The sequence below is a fragment of the Pagrus major genome, chromosome 18 (assembly GCF_040436345.1).
Source record: "Pagrus major chromosome 18, Pma_NU_1.0".
In the NCBI taxonomy this organism is placed as follows: Eukaryota; Metazoa; Chordata; class Actinopteri; order Spariformes; family Sparidae; genus Pagrus; species Pagrus major.
Window position 1 is genome coordinate 8,467,129 of NC_133232.1, and position 13,382 is coordinate 8,480,510.

Consider the following 13,382-nt stretch of genomic DNA (forward strand, 5'->3'; position numbering starts at 1 on the left):
TCTTTCATCTCACCTACCCCTCCTCCCCCTCCTCTCTGATTCAGAGTAATAAACATTCTTTATCCACCTCTTCCATTCCACTGGAGCGTACTGCATGTGTGATCGGTGTGTATACTTGTATGTTTGCATGTAAATGGGAGGGATAATGAAGTGTGTCTGTGAATGAAAAGCGAGCCATTGTTGCCTGAACTGGTCGTTAATAAGAAAACCAGCGAGTGTCACTGTTTATACACACACAGCCCTACTGTGAAACCTGGTTATCTGCTGCCATGCCATGCAAATGCCCATATGCGACAATATTTACGTATATATAACTCAATGAATCATGAATGTGCTTCTTCCTGCCTGTGAATGGTTGACCCTATAAATAAACTGGATCTTGTCTTTGTGTGTGTGTTTGTGCCATAGACAGGTGATCTGAAGCGTTACTACACAGACCTGGAGTGTATGGCCATGGTAACCGCCGGCTTCTGCCACGATATTGACCACAGAGGAACCAACAACCTCTACCAGATGAAGTATGCACTAGAGGGAAGAAGCGGGTCGGGACTGTTTCAGCATCGTATTTAAAGGGGCGATTTGTAAGATATAGGTCAGAATTCACAAACTGAGCATTATCAACAGAATGTTTAGAAGAAACAGTGTTGACGTTGTTGTCAAAGACTGCTATGTATTGTGTTTCAGAGATGTCCGCAACAGTTAGCATGCTAACCAGCTGACCGTGGCCGGTTCTCTCCAGTAATACCACTCTAATACCTGAAGAGGCGATCAGTCTGATAGCCCTGTAGCTTCTGGGAGTTGTATTCCTGTGGCAAAATAAGCTACATTTCACAATCTCTCTTAGCTTTAAGTGTACTAAATGAACAAAATAAACTCAGGAAAAGGAAATTCAGAGCCACTGTAAATCGCCTCCGTACCGTATCCCCTGTCTTCATCCTGACCTCCATCCGTCTTGGAGGCTGTGTTCAGTCCTGGTCAAGCATCCAGCTGTGTTTATTCTCAGGTTGAGGCTGAGCTGGGCCCATTAGACTGCTTGTTTCCACTAGCTCCACGGCTAACTGAGCCATGAGCTAATTCGCTAACAGTAAAGTACCTACAGTAGCTACAGCCAAGGATAGCTGACAAAAGAGCAGCAGTTGTCGGTTACACTGGTGATGTGCTGCCCTGTATATTTTTGGAGCTACCTTTGAATTCTGCCCATAATTTAAAAATGACACCTTTAATCATTTGTGAGGTGACAGGTTTGATGCAGGGTTATACATTTCTTTGTTATTAAATGATTTTTTTTCATTATTGTTGACGGTGTGGCTGTGTCTGTAAAACTATATTCATTTAGCTTCTGTTTTTCATTCTTTCACTTGCTTTGAAGGCTCTGTAATGTCTTGGGATTCATCTTCCTGTAAATATTAGAATCAGTCAGAGAGCGCTGAGGCTTCAGGGTTTGATAAACGAGAACACAGAGGTTGCTGAGGCGAGCTGAGTAACAAGTAGTTTAAACCGAGAGCCAATACAATGTATGTATGTAGTAATAACTCACAAGTGATCTTGTCTTTAGTCTCTGAGAGGAAACACGAGACACATACTGTAGCCAACAAGTTTCCAAACAAATTACAAGTACAAAAACCTGCAGCCTGTCCTAGTTAAACTATGAATTGTATATAAATTGAGGTAAAAACTTGTCAAATGGGGAAAATCCTCCCTAAAATCGAAGAAGACAGTGAACAGACATAAACAATATGATATATTATAAAGATTGTTTCTATTTATGACTTTAATTTATGAGCTAATTTCTCTCCCTCACGTTGAAATCAAACTGTTGGTCATTCTGAGCGCGTTCAATTGACTCAAAGCGACAGCAGCCACTCCTCCCATGTACAGACGAGCTGACCTCAGCTCTTTAGGTGCAGGTAACATCACACACGGAGAACATCAATGAGCTGATATTGACCAGAAACACCTCCAGCTGCTCTGCTCCACCTGCTGATGGATGAGCTAATGAGAGCTGCCATTAGCTGCGGACGCAGCAGGCCAGGCCCACCCTGGGTTTAACATGCATGATTTATCACAGTGTAACCGCCCAACATGGTGCATGTGTGTGTGTGTGTGTGTGTGTGTGTGTGTGTGTGTGTGTGTGTGTGTGTGTGTGTGTGTGTGTGTGTGTGTGTGTGTTTCCAGGTCTGGTAATCCTCTGGCGAAGCTTCATGGCTCCTCCATTTTGGAAAGGCACCATCTGGAATTTGGCAAGACTCTGCTGAGAGATGAAGTATGCTGCAGTACACCCACACACACACACACGTACAGGGGCGGATATACCTGAACACCTGTACAATGTAAAGCAATGAAAAACAACAGTCCTTGAATGAATACAATAAGAACTGAAGCACTACACCTGTCTTAGTCTTTTAACCAGCTTCTGTAACTACGTGAGAAAAAACATTTGGAAAGATGACATTTAAATGATTGTTTTTCAGCCCCTCTCCATCATTTCCCCTGAGGCTTTGCCTTGCTTATGGGAGCTGCCGATATTTTACTGTCCAGCTCAGTAATACATATTTGTTTAGTTTTTAACATAGAAATTTCAGAAACATGTTTTCATCTTTCTGTGTTCTACATTTATCGTTTATACAATTTATCAGTTTCATAACTTGTGTTTCACATTAAAGACGGACCATTTTAGTTTTCCTTTGCTCCATATGTGTGGTGTACAATTGTGAGATCAGATATGCTCCAGTTCTTAAGCTTCCTCGTTTTTTGTTTTTCTTTGAATATTAATAAACTTTATTTATATAGCACCTTTCCAAACACAGTTGCAAAGCACTTAAATAAAAACACAAAGCAAATAAAACAGGCTAAAAGCCATTAAAAACTAAACACGTAATTCACAAAGAGACTAAAACTGCAAAAAAAAAAAAAAAAAAAATCACCAAACATGTTTCAAAAAGTGGATTTTCAAAGGTGATGAGACTGAGATCTTGCAGCCCTGATCTCCTCAGACAGGTCATTCCAACTTGTAGGAGCTGTGACGGCAAAGGCTCTATTAGCTTTGTGTATTAATCCAGACCTGAGAACAGCAAGGAATGACACGTGTGAGGATCTCATGGAGCAGGTAGGGACAATAAAGGATCTGTTAAGTAACTCGAGTGAGGCCTGGTAGGGCTTTGTAAGTAATCAATAAAACCTTTAAATCAAACCTAAAAACAACAGGTAGAGTTTTGATCGACTGGTTGTGAAGGCACTAATAACACTTTGTTTGAAAGCTATGGTCAAATACTTCTGAGATGGTGAAAGTCTGATTGAAGCATTGAATGTTTGTCTAAGCTGAGGCTTTGATTAAAAAAATGACACTGAGATTTCTGCAATACTGATTTATAGAATGGCACGGGGAACAAAGGCTGTTAAAGTAACTTTTGCGCCTTTCTCCTGTGTTTCAGGCGTTAAACATTTATCAGAATCTGAACCGCCGTCAGCACGACCTCGTCATCCACCTCATGGACATCGCCATCATCGCCACTGACCTGGCTCTCTACTTCAAGTCAGTACAAAAGCTATTCACTGATTTTTAAATTGTAACTTGTCCGTCTGTACATTAGTCCACTGCTTTAGATTCTGCAAATTAGGACGGACACATTTATTTATTTAGTGGCTTGTTTAAAGGGTAATATGTTTTCGGGTGGGAGGGAGGATGTGAAGGATGCAAAGAAATCTGCAGGAGGCTGTATACGTAATGCCTTGTGAAGCACATGCGATAAAGTTATATAAGATTGGAGCCCTGATTTGTCTCTGTGCAGAAAGAGGACGATGTTCCAGAAGATCGTGGATCAGTCCAAGACCTACGAGACCTGGAACGACTGGACCAAGTACATGATGCTGGAGACCACACGCAAAGAGATTGTCATGTAGGCACACTCACGCACAGACAAACACACGCACCAACCAGGAATTCACAGACATGCAGATCTCAGTCATGTGTTGTGTTTCCAGGGCCATGATGATGACTGCCTGTGACCTGTCTGCCATCGCCAAACCGTGGGAGGTTCAGAGCAAGGTACGCACCTGTGTGATCTCCACACAAGCTCCTTTTCATACTTCAGTTGTAGAATGGCACTCCAGGCTCACTCACATCCAGCCGTTCACAGTAATAAGACACACACTCGAACACGGGCTCCAGGAGAGGCTCCGTGAGAGGGGAACCAATGATAAAGTAGACGGAGAATGACATTTTGTCAGCGCTGCCATTTCTCTCAGCAGCGTTCAGCAGTGACTCCTGACGGCCTCATGCATCAAAAGCAACTTGGTGCTTTTCATTTCCCTCATCACCGCCTGGCAGGCTCAGCATTTTATATCAGTTAACTACGTAATATACACATCGCCATGGAGCCTGCACACACAGGCATATCAATAAGAACAGGAAGCATCTCTGGCTGCTCGACAGCCGCTACCACAGGGTGATTCTTTTTACCGTTATTTGTCTCCAATTGACTGGGAGCATATGCTCATTTTCAGAAACGTCTGCTTCACATTCTTATATGTGCACATAAGGTGAAGATTTATGCAGTTGCATCAACATAGAACCCATAATAAAACCAGTAATGGTGATTTAAAGCACTGCTAGTTGCGTGCTGGTGACGTGATTGATGCCTCATCTGTTGACAGAAAAATAAGATAATAATCTGTTATGTTTCTCAGGCAGTGGTTCCCAACCTGGGGATCGTGACCCCTTCCAAGGACTTTCTAAATAAATCTGAAGAGTTGGAAGATAATTAATGAAATATTAAAAATAAAAAAATATGTATTTATGCTCACACAATTATGTTTATTTGTCAGATCTTCCTCTAACCTGTGTGATCAACCAAAAGACCAAGTTGGCCTTCATCCTCGCTAGTTCTTTGATTCAGTTTGATGCATCTGGACCTTAAAGGTCCAACAGACAATATTCAGCCTCACTAGATGTCAGGAAACAACTATTTGCTCTGTGACATAGTGGAGTAAACACGTCCTGAGCAGAGAGTGACGTCACACTCCCTCTCTGTGTGTTGTTATCGAGCTTCCCTGTTTTTTTGTTTTGGATAGCCGGTCTGGTCACACGTTCATGTTAGCGCATGTTAGTGCATGTTAGTGCATGTGAGTCCCTTCCCTTCGGAACCGTTGGACTGCCGTCTTTATAAATGATAAACTGTGGACTTGGCAGCTTCCAAGTGGGCTAGTTTTGAAGTCTTGACGTTTAGGTTTACCTGTTTTTTCATGCATATGTGGTCTTGACTCTGGTGTTTGTCCCCAACACACACACACACACTCAACGGGCCTTTACGCTCAACCTGCCAGCACCCGCCAACTCTGCTAGTTACTGAAGCAAATAATAGCCAATATGTACATCCTCTCGCTTGCCTAATGTACTTACCCCGTAGCTTAGCACGGTCTACAAAAGGGTAACTTTATTCCACTATCTCCTATGTTGAGGGGATGCTTCCTCTGCGCTTCCCAACACCTGCTGCTGCAGAGCGGCGGAGGAAGAGAGGGTGGGACGAGTGGGGGCGAAGGGCGAAGGGCAAAGGGAGAGGGGATGTTTTTGGTCTGACATGCTGGGGCTGCTCTGCGACTGCTAGTGGTGCTCAATTTGGCATTTGGGACCTTAAAAGGTGAAACGAGAAGGAAAAAAAATCACTGGTTAATCTGATCCTACCCTTTTGTCTTTTAATCAACCTGCAATAAAGGGCTCACAAGTAGACATAGCTTCATTTCAAAGAGTAATAAACTAAAAAAAAACACTGATCTAGACAATGAGAAGGATGACTTTGCTGTTACTGTAGGGGACAACAACATCATATTTTCTCTAAAGCAGTTCCTGAGAGGGACACCACAGTTACAGTAGTGCTGTAACTCTGCTAACAAACACTCAGCCGGATAAGGATAACTAAATGTCTTCCTTTTTCTCTCTGTAAACACTGGTTAATGTTACTGAGGCTCAATAGCAAACGTCAGCTAACCTGTAAAAGTTAGGCAAAAAGTTGACATGCAGACACGACGAAGCAGGAAGGTAGAAAAACAAGTCCACGAATCCAAAATCCGAAAGGACAGGCAACAACACTGAAAAAAACAGGCAGGGGTAAATCCAAAGATGAAAGAGAGATACAAAACTAAATAAAGCACTAACTAAGGATAAAACTCGGGGAATAAAGGCAGGACGACAGAAAACATGAGGGCAACGAACGCGAGGAGTGAAAACAGTGTCACCAAGAACAAAACAGCAGACTTGACAAAGACTGAGGGAAAAACACAGGCAGGGACTAAACAAACGAAACACGGGTGAAAAGGGAAAAAGGTAGGAAAAGGACAAAGACAGGAAGTGTAATGTTAAACATGACCAGTGAGGAGAGAACTTCCAAAATAAAACAGGAAAATAACTAAAGTAAAAACCCTGTAATTCAGTGGGATTTACATGTATGCCCGTGCACACTAGCCTGATCTCGATCTTTACAACAGGAGGTGGTGGGGCTCATATCACTTTTGTCCACAGGGGCCACCAGACTCAAAAACAAAATAAAAGAAAGTTCTTGTAGCATTTTTTAAAGAAGATATTTGACTTTTTTTTCTTAGCAAAGTAACATCAAGTCTCCAAACTCCAGCCAAGCTTGACTTTTCCTTTTAAAGAGGAGCTATTATTAAGAACAAGGCTCTGAGACTTTGAATGTGTCTCATGTTGAAATCCATTTGAGCTAATGTGTAATTTGTTCTGATTCTTTTTGTTATATATTAACTGATAAGAAAAGAACTTCAGTTCTGTTCCTCCTCCTGGATTGCACAACTGCTGCCAATTAGGATATTTTGCTTTTTATTTTTTGCCAGATACTTTTTCTCTGGTTGGATTTCACCTTTGTCTGCACCTGGTGAGTCAGCTCTACATCCCACACACTGTCAGGAGATCTATCCACAGCAGCAGCCGCCCTCCTGCGTATTGTGCTCCAAAAGTAGTGTGATGACTAACTCTTCCCCTTTTAAAGGTGAATTCCATCCTGAATACAGCGATAACGTATCGTAGCTGTCATATGTGACCCCCCCCCCAAACTCTGGTGTTTTTGTGTTTATCACGAAAGACCTGCAGATACGCGATACAGGAATTTAGTTTAACCAGTGTGAATCTCTTTTGGCATGAAATGAGTCTCCATTACTCTGCAGCTCTACTTTGTGATTTAAGTTGATAAGATGGTCGGATCTCTACATAAAAATCTTGTAAAGTGCTGATAAATTCACTGAGATTTTTATTGATGATAGACAAGCCTCACTAAGATGTTATGGAGAGGCAAAAGCTGGAGCAGCTTCGTTCTTGATAAGATATTCTGCTGACATTTTTATGGCGGATATTTTATTTTTCCCTCAGTTCTGCTTCCCACGCATGCAGAATATCTGTCTACAGGCTGTGCCAGCCTCATGGCAATTGTTTCCCAAAAACTGGCTTGATGACTAACTCGTTCTAAAATGAGGTTTCTACCCTGAATGCAGAATTCACATATTATTCATCAGATCTCACATTGCTCCACTTTAGGTTTGTGAGGGCAGACAAAACAGGCTTTCATCTCATCAAGACACAAAGCCTGAAACTACCTCGTGAGCTGTGAAAAAGATTCTAATTTATGGGACATTGTGAAGGCTTTTACAGGATGATTCTAACTAAATGAATGGGAAGATTTCCCGCCTGCCAATCAAATGGAAATATGTGACAGCCTGCTTCAAAATACATGGTGCTGAAATTGTTAGTCCTCATCAATTTGTCAATTTGGGAAAACATATCTCCAACAAAAACTTCCTCTGGTCTGGAGTTACCCTTTAAGATGCAAATGTACACATTAAAGTGTGTTTTAGTGTGGGTCTTGAAGAGTACTACTGCATATGTGGAGATGCTACATGTAATCTGATAAATTGCCTCCAGTGATGTCACTCCATGGCTAAGTTGCATTGTGGGTAATGTAGGCACCGAGTTTTGAAAAGGAAGAAGAGTGCATGGGATTAAAAAAGGTGATAACTCTGGTTCTGTCGTATCGATTTGAACATTTCTTTTTGAGTTGTCCATAATGAGTCCACCAGTGTTATAGGAGTGCAATGCTAGAGCAGTGGACTGCTTTTCAAAACCTGTTACCTACCTCTATTACCCACAATGCAACCACTGAGTGACATCACTGGAGGTAATTTATCAGATGACACACAGCTTCCTCCGGATCTACAAAGGGTTTTGTACTACTTGTTTCACACTTGTAATCACACTAGTATGTGATATTGGTGGAGTTGGAGGTCTTGGGCCCTGGGAACCTGTGCTGTTGCAGCCCTAAAGGTAGAGATGCAACATGTTGTAACTGCTGTATTTGAAAACCTTGATTCTCAAATTGTCAACTTTTCAAAAATGTTTAAAAGCAGCTTGGTTTTCAGCTCGACCGCTGCAGCAGTGGCAATGTGATTTTAAAAAAAAAATGTATTGTCATTTCTTCTGACCTCTCAAAACTTTGTGATTCCCCCTCTAGGTGGCGCTGTCTGTCGCTGCAGAGTTCTGGGAGCAGGGAGACCTGGAGAGGACGGTCCTGGAGCAGCAGCCCATTGTAAGCATACAGAGCGCTTGATGTTTGAGATAGATGCTGAAAAGAGGGTTTAGATGGAGGACACATCAGTCCTATTGACAGAATTACCAGGAACTCTCTGTGATATTTGAGATGGGATACAATAAGGTTAAATACACTTAATTTAAGTATAATATAATAAAACATCAGCCTTCAAAAACCCTGCAGAGCCCTGATAATGACAAGTTGGACCTTAATTAGATCAAACTTTTTTGTTTTGTTTTCTAGCTGTTGAAGTTAAGATCAATCTTTTTGTTACTTTGTGTTCTGGGATATTTCTGTGTAAGTTGTTTGTCATAGCTTTCCAGTTTTTCTTTTTTCTTAATCATATTGTGGCAGTAAGCTAAAGTTTGAGAGGAGCAAGAGGAGGAGGAGGATGATTCGGTGGGTGGACAGGAATCATAGGAATGAAGGCAGGACAAAGCTCTCCTTGGGGCTTCAATTTAGGACGGAGAGCGGGAAGGACACGAGGAGAGAGAAGGAGAACAAGAGACAGAAACGCAGTTGGAAGACAAAATGAAAAGACAGATTTAGTTCCCCGTGGTGGCAGTGTTGAGAGATGTACAGGCCATTATGTGGAGCACTGATACAGAAAGAGCGGGCGCTGTGGCCCTAACCCAGCCGACCGTCCCCTCCCCTGGCTCTCTCTCCTCCATGCTGCCTCTGTGTCTCTCTCTCCCCTCGCTCCGTTTCATTCCCTCGAGTCCTTGAGACACTTGAAGTGCAAAAAGCACCGTCCCACACTCTCACCTCGCAGCACTCTGAATTTAATAGCATTTGTGTCAGCAGGGAAAACTTTTCATTTTGATCAGTTTGTATTTTCTCAGCAGTCGATTCTGTGACTCACTGTGGTCTGACAAGAAAAAAAGACTTTGCAGAGGCTGTGACACTTGAACATTTTTGTCAGGAAATGTAGGTGGGCAATTTTGCCTGCAATTACAGCCGGTGTGAACTTTCTCTGACAGGTTTATAAAGACCAGCGTGCTGCAGGTGCACCAGGTACATTTAAGATTCGGCTGCTGATGTAAATCTACTTTTGCATGTTTATTCAAACTTTATTTAAGATCAGCACGGACACACTTGTCTAGAGCGCCCGCTCTCTGCTGCTTCTAACATTTGAATTTCTTCTGTACAAACTGTCAATATTTGCTCAGTTAGTGAGGATGGAGCATTCTCCCTCTTTGTGATGGTACTGTAGCTAATAACATGTGGACATGCAGTCAAAAAAGAGATAAATAAATGGCTCAATAAATAAATAAGTATGCCAGTAAACACACCAAAATAATATGAGAAAAAAATGTCGGCATTCACTAATAAATGTGTGATGTAAATTTCTGTTTTATTTTGCTTCTGTATTTACTTATCTTTGTAAAAATTCCCCCTTTCATCGACTTTTTCAATTAATCTTCCAATGTATTTACTAATCTTTATTAAGTTAATTTCAGTATTATTTTCCCTTTTCATTTCCCCGCCTATTTTTTCTTTTTACATTTCTTCATGCAAAAATACATAAAAACAACTACAACATCTCGAAGATGCATTAGTTGTGACAGCAGGGCTGTTGGTTTGGTTCACATCATATTGTGCAGGTGTTGTTAAGGTGTCCACTCCCTGTGTAGCTGACAGTTAGCACATTATACATGTATGTAAGTAGTCGTAGCCAAGCTCTGAAATGGGTCATTCTAACTCACCTACAGTAGGACGTCCCTCATGTCATGGATTTTTATTCATTGGACCTTGTAAAATCCTGCAACTGTAGTCCAAATACTTTTTAGTCAGAGTTCAAACTTCTATGACATGAACTGGGGAGAGTTTTGAATTCTGGGTGAGTTGGCAAAGAACAACCCAGTGTCTGAATCCATTAATCATTGATTGACTGATGTGTTTGTAATGAAACGAGACGTTTGCTGCACATTACATCAAAACCGTGTTTTTGCAAGAGTAAAATACTACCAGTCTAGATAAAGACATTAAAATGCAGTAAGCAGTAAAGTTGATGACCAGTTGAATGTTAAACTCTCTTCTCTCTCTCTCTTTCAGCCTATGATGGACAGAAACAAAGCGGCTGATCTCCCGAAGCTGCAGTGTGGTTTCATCGACTTTGTTTGCGCTTTTGTGTACAAGGTCAGACATCCCACCTCACAAACACACAGGAACATTCACTGCTGATCCCCTTTAACCTGCCACACACAGCAGCTGGACGAACTGTTGGTACATTTTGATGCAGGTTTGATCTGAGGACAGAGGATAAGAATATCTGTCTAATCTGTGAATTAATGGCATTTTAACTTGGTATTGACTTCATTTTGGATGAGTAACTTTATTCCAAGATGGTTCAGGTGTACAACTGGATTACCATTATCGACTTTGCACTCATATTATATTTTAAACGCTTTAACAGTTTGGATCAAATGAAGCAGAATCGATTTGATGTGATTTGATTTGTGTTGACTCGTCCTCTCCTCCTGCTCCCCAGGAGTTCAGTCGTTTCCATGTAGAGATCACTCCTATGCTGGACCGCCTGCTGAACAACAGGAAGGAGTGGAACGCGCTGAAGGAGGTGCACGAGGCCAAACTGGCTGCCCTCGAGGAGGCCAAGAAAGCCAAGGAGGAGGCAACTCAGAAAACTGCAGGGGACAAACAAGGTAGGAGTTTATCAGACATGTGAACGCACACAGACAATGAATTACTTTCTATATTTCATGTGGGACATACTGACTCTGAGCTGAAACGATCAGTGTGCCAATTTTGAGGTGCAGGTGTAAATGTTGTAAAAAGGTTTTTAATGCATTTTTTCAGTTTCAATGGTGATAACATATTCTCCTCTGTTTCCTTTCTCTCTTTCTTTCGTTCTTCCTTCCTTCCTTCCTTCCTTCCTTCCTTCCTTCCTTCCTTCCTCCTGCAGCGACTGCAGCCCAGTCACAATCAAAGACTTGTACTCTCAGCTAGAGATGCTTCAACAGTACCAGGTTGACTGCTACATGGTTGTGGTCCAGCGCTGGGTTTTCCCAAAAAATATCTCCCTTTTCTTTTCCTGTGATATTTTTGCGATCGCATGTGAGAGGTCCAGCACATCCTCCAATTCAAAACACCTGATACAATTCTCTCCTACGGCTGTATTTATTGATACTTGTCTCCTCAACTTTAACCTTTTATGTTTTCCTTCTGCACTGCTTCTTCCTGTCTATCCTTTGTTTTTGAATTTAACAGTAGATGCTCTTGGCTTGATGGTAAGGCAATCATGACTGCTGCAACTTAGTAGTCATGGATCCACCTGAGGAAGGGTTAGGGTTAGGGTTAGGGTTATAAATGAGCCGGATCTGATTGGACTGAGCTGGAGATGCTGTTTGACTGCAGTAACAACGTGACCGCTTTCTTGAAAGGATAGCGGTATGTATTATGATGTCACTTAGTACTGCATCATGCTAAAATCAGTGTTAACTAGTGGTTTTAATTGTCAACTAGTTGATTATTCTGTAAAAACCCTACTTGATGATGTGTTCAGATGTTTGGAAACATCTAACATTCAAGAGTCAGCTCCCAAGAAAGCATCACATGAAGTTGGGAATGTTATCTGTAAATCAAACCTGGAAGACGGACAAAAAGGGCACATGGACATGCTGTGCTCCCATGGCATCTTAAGTGTTTTTGTCCTGTCAGTACAACAACAAGAAAGAGTTCCCAAAACACCATTTATACCGCCATACCATGCAAGTCTCTTTAAAGGCACGGAAAATGTTCTGAAAATGTTGCAACACCGTTCAGTAGTTTATTGGCTGAAATATGCGAACCGTCAGTTTGTTCCTTTAAGAGTTGATTCAAAGCATCTGTCATGATGACCTGTGAGTTATCTGCAGATGGAATACTTATGGGTCAACTGTACGTACCCTAAGATAATAGTCACTGTGCTGATACATTTCATTTTGAAACTAAATGGAAATTAGTTGAACTTGTGGTTGGTCTCACCTGGATGACAACAGCAAAATGTTGGAAAAAGATTGTGAGAGAAAAAAGTCCCACAAGCTTTTCTTGATCAGGCAGATGTGCTTATTGTTGCATGAGACATCAACAAAAAAAAAGCCAAGATGATCAAAGACGATCAGTTTTGTAGTTCCATGAGTGAAACGGCTGCAGCCCTGACTGACACCTGGCTTTTCAATATTATGATTCAAATGTCAACAACTATTTTGTATTTTTGGCTTGGTAACATTAGCTGTGATGACACATTAGTATCAGCTTGTTTGTCTACATGCTGTCAAGTGTTCAGAATCTATAACTTTGTATCGCAAATGAACATGAAGAAAAATTGCGAAAATTGCTGTAAAATAGATTTACACTGCAAATATTGTATCATGTTCGTTTTCTGCTCTGCAGCTTTGGTGTTACTGTATACTGTTTTTAAGTGTGTTACAAGCTTGTTCATACTAAAGCTAATCAATTATCAACACAATTGTCTTTCTTTGGACTAATTTCTCACTTTCAACACACAATGTATCACTTTACCTGTAGTTAGTAGAGTTGTTCCAATACCGATATCAGAAATGATTCAGATCCTGCCGAAAATGTCCTTTATGAAGACACACTCGTTACACTTCTTCTGCATGTTTGTTGAACTCTCACTGCACTTTGATTTAATTCCCCAGAGAATCCGTTTGAATAAGTTTTGCTCTCTTTTCAACCATGAGGATTTTACAACCCAGCAAGCATTTGACTGACAGCAGTGTGCAGGAGCTGGCCAAGTGTTGTGCCAAAATATATTTCCCCCCAAAATAGGTATCC

The 13,382-nt window shown here is 41.4% G+C and overlaps 1 protein-coding gene across 2 annotated transcripts in view; it reads left to right on the forward strand.

Moving 5' to 3' along the window:
- The window catches only part of pde6a (phosphodiesterase 6A, cGMP-specific, rod, alpha), a 34,159-nt gene extending 21,175 nt beyond the window's left edge, over nucleotides 1-12,984 (forward strand). For both annotated transcript variants that reach the window (XM_073487086.1, XM_073487088.1), the window contains 9 exons: nucleotides 409-518; nucleotides 2,176-2,263; nucleotides 3,432-3,532; nucleotides 3,789-3,896; nucleotides 3,982-4,045; nucleotides 8,511-8,585; nucleotides 10,644-10,727; nucleotides 11,080-11,248; nucleotides 11,509-12,984. In XM_073487086.1, the coding sequence (XP_073343187.1) occupies nucleotides 409-518; nucleotides 2,176-2,263; nucleotides 3,432-3,532; nucleotides 3,789-3,896; nucleotides 3,982-4,045; nucleotides 8,511-8,585; nucleotides 10,644-10,727; nucleotides 11,080-11,248; nucleotides 11,509-11,552 (843 nt within the window). In that variant the 3' untranslated portion in view covers nucleotides 11,553-12,984. The remainder of the gene's footprint in view (nucleotides 1-408; nucleotides 519-2,175; nucleotides 2,264-3,431; nucleotides 3,533-3,788; nucleotides 3,897-3,981; nucleotides 4,046-8,510; nucleotides 8,586-10,643; nucleotides 10,728-11,079; nucleotides 11,249-11,508) is intronic.
- The last annotated feature ends 398 nt before the right edge of the window (nucleotides 12,985-13,382 follow it).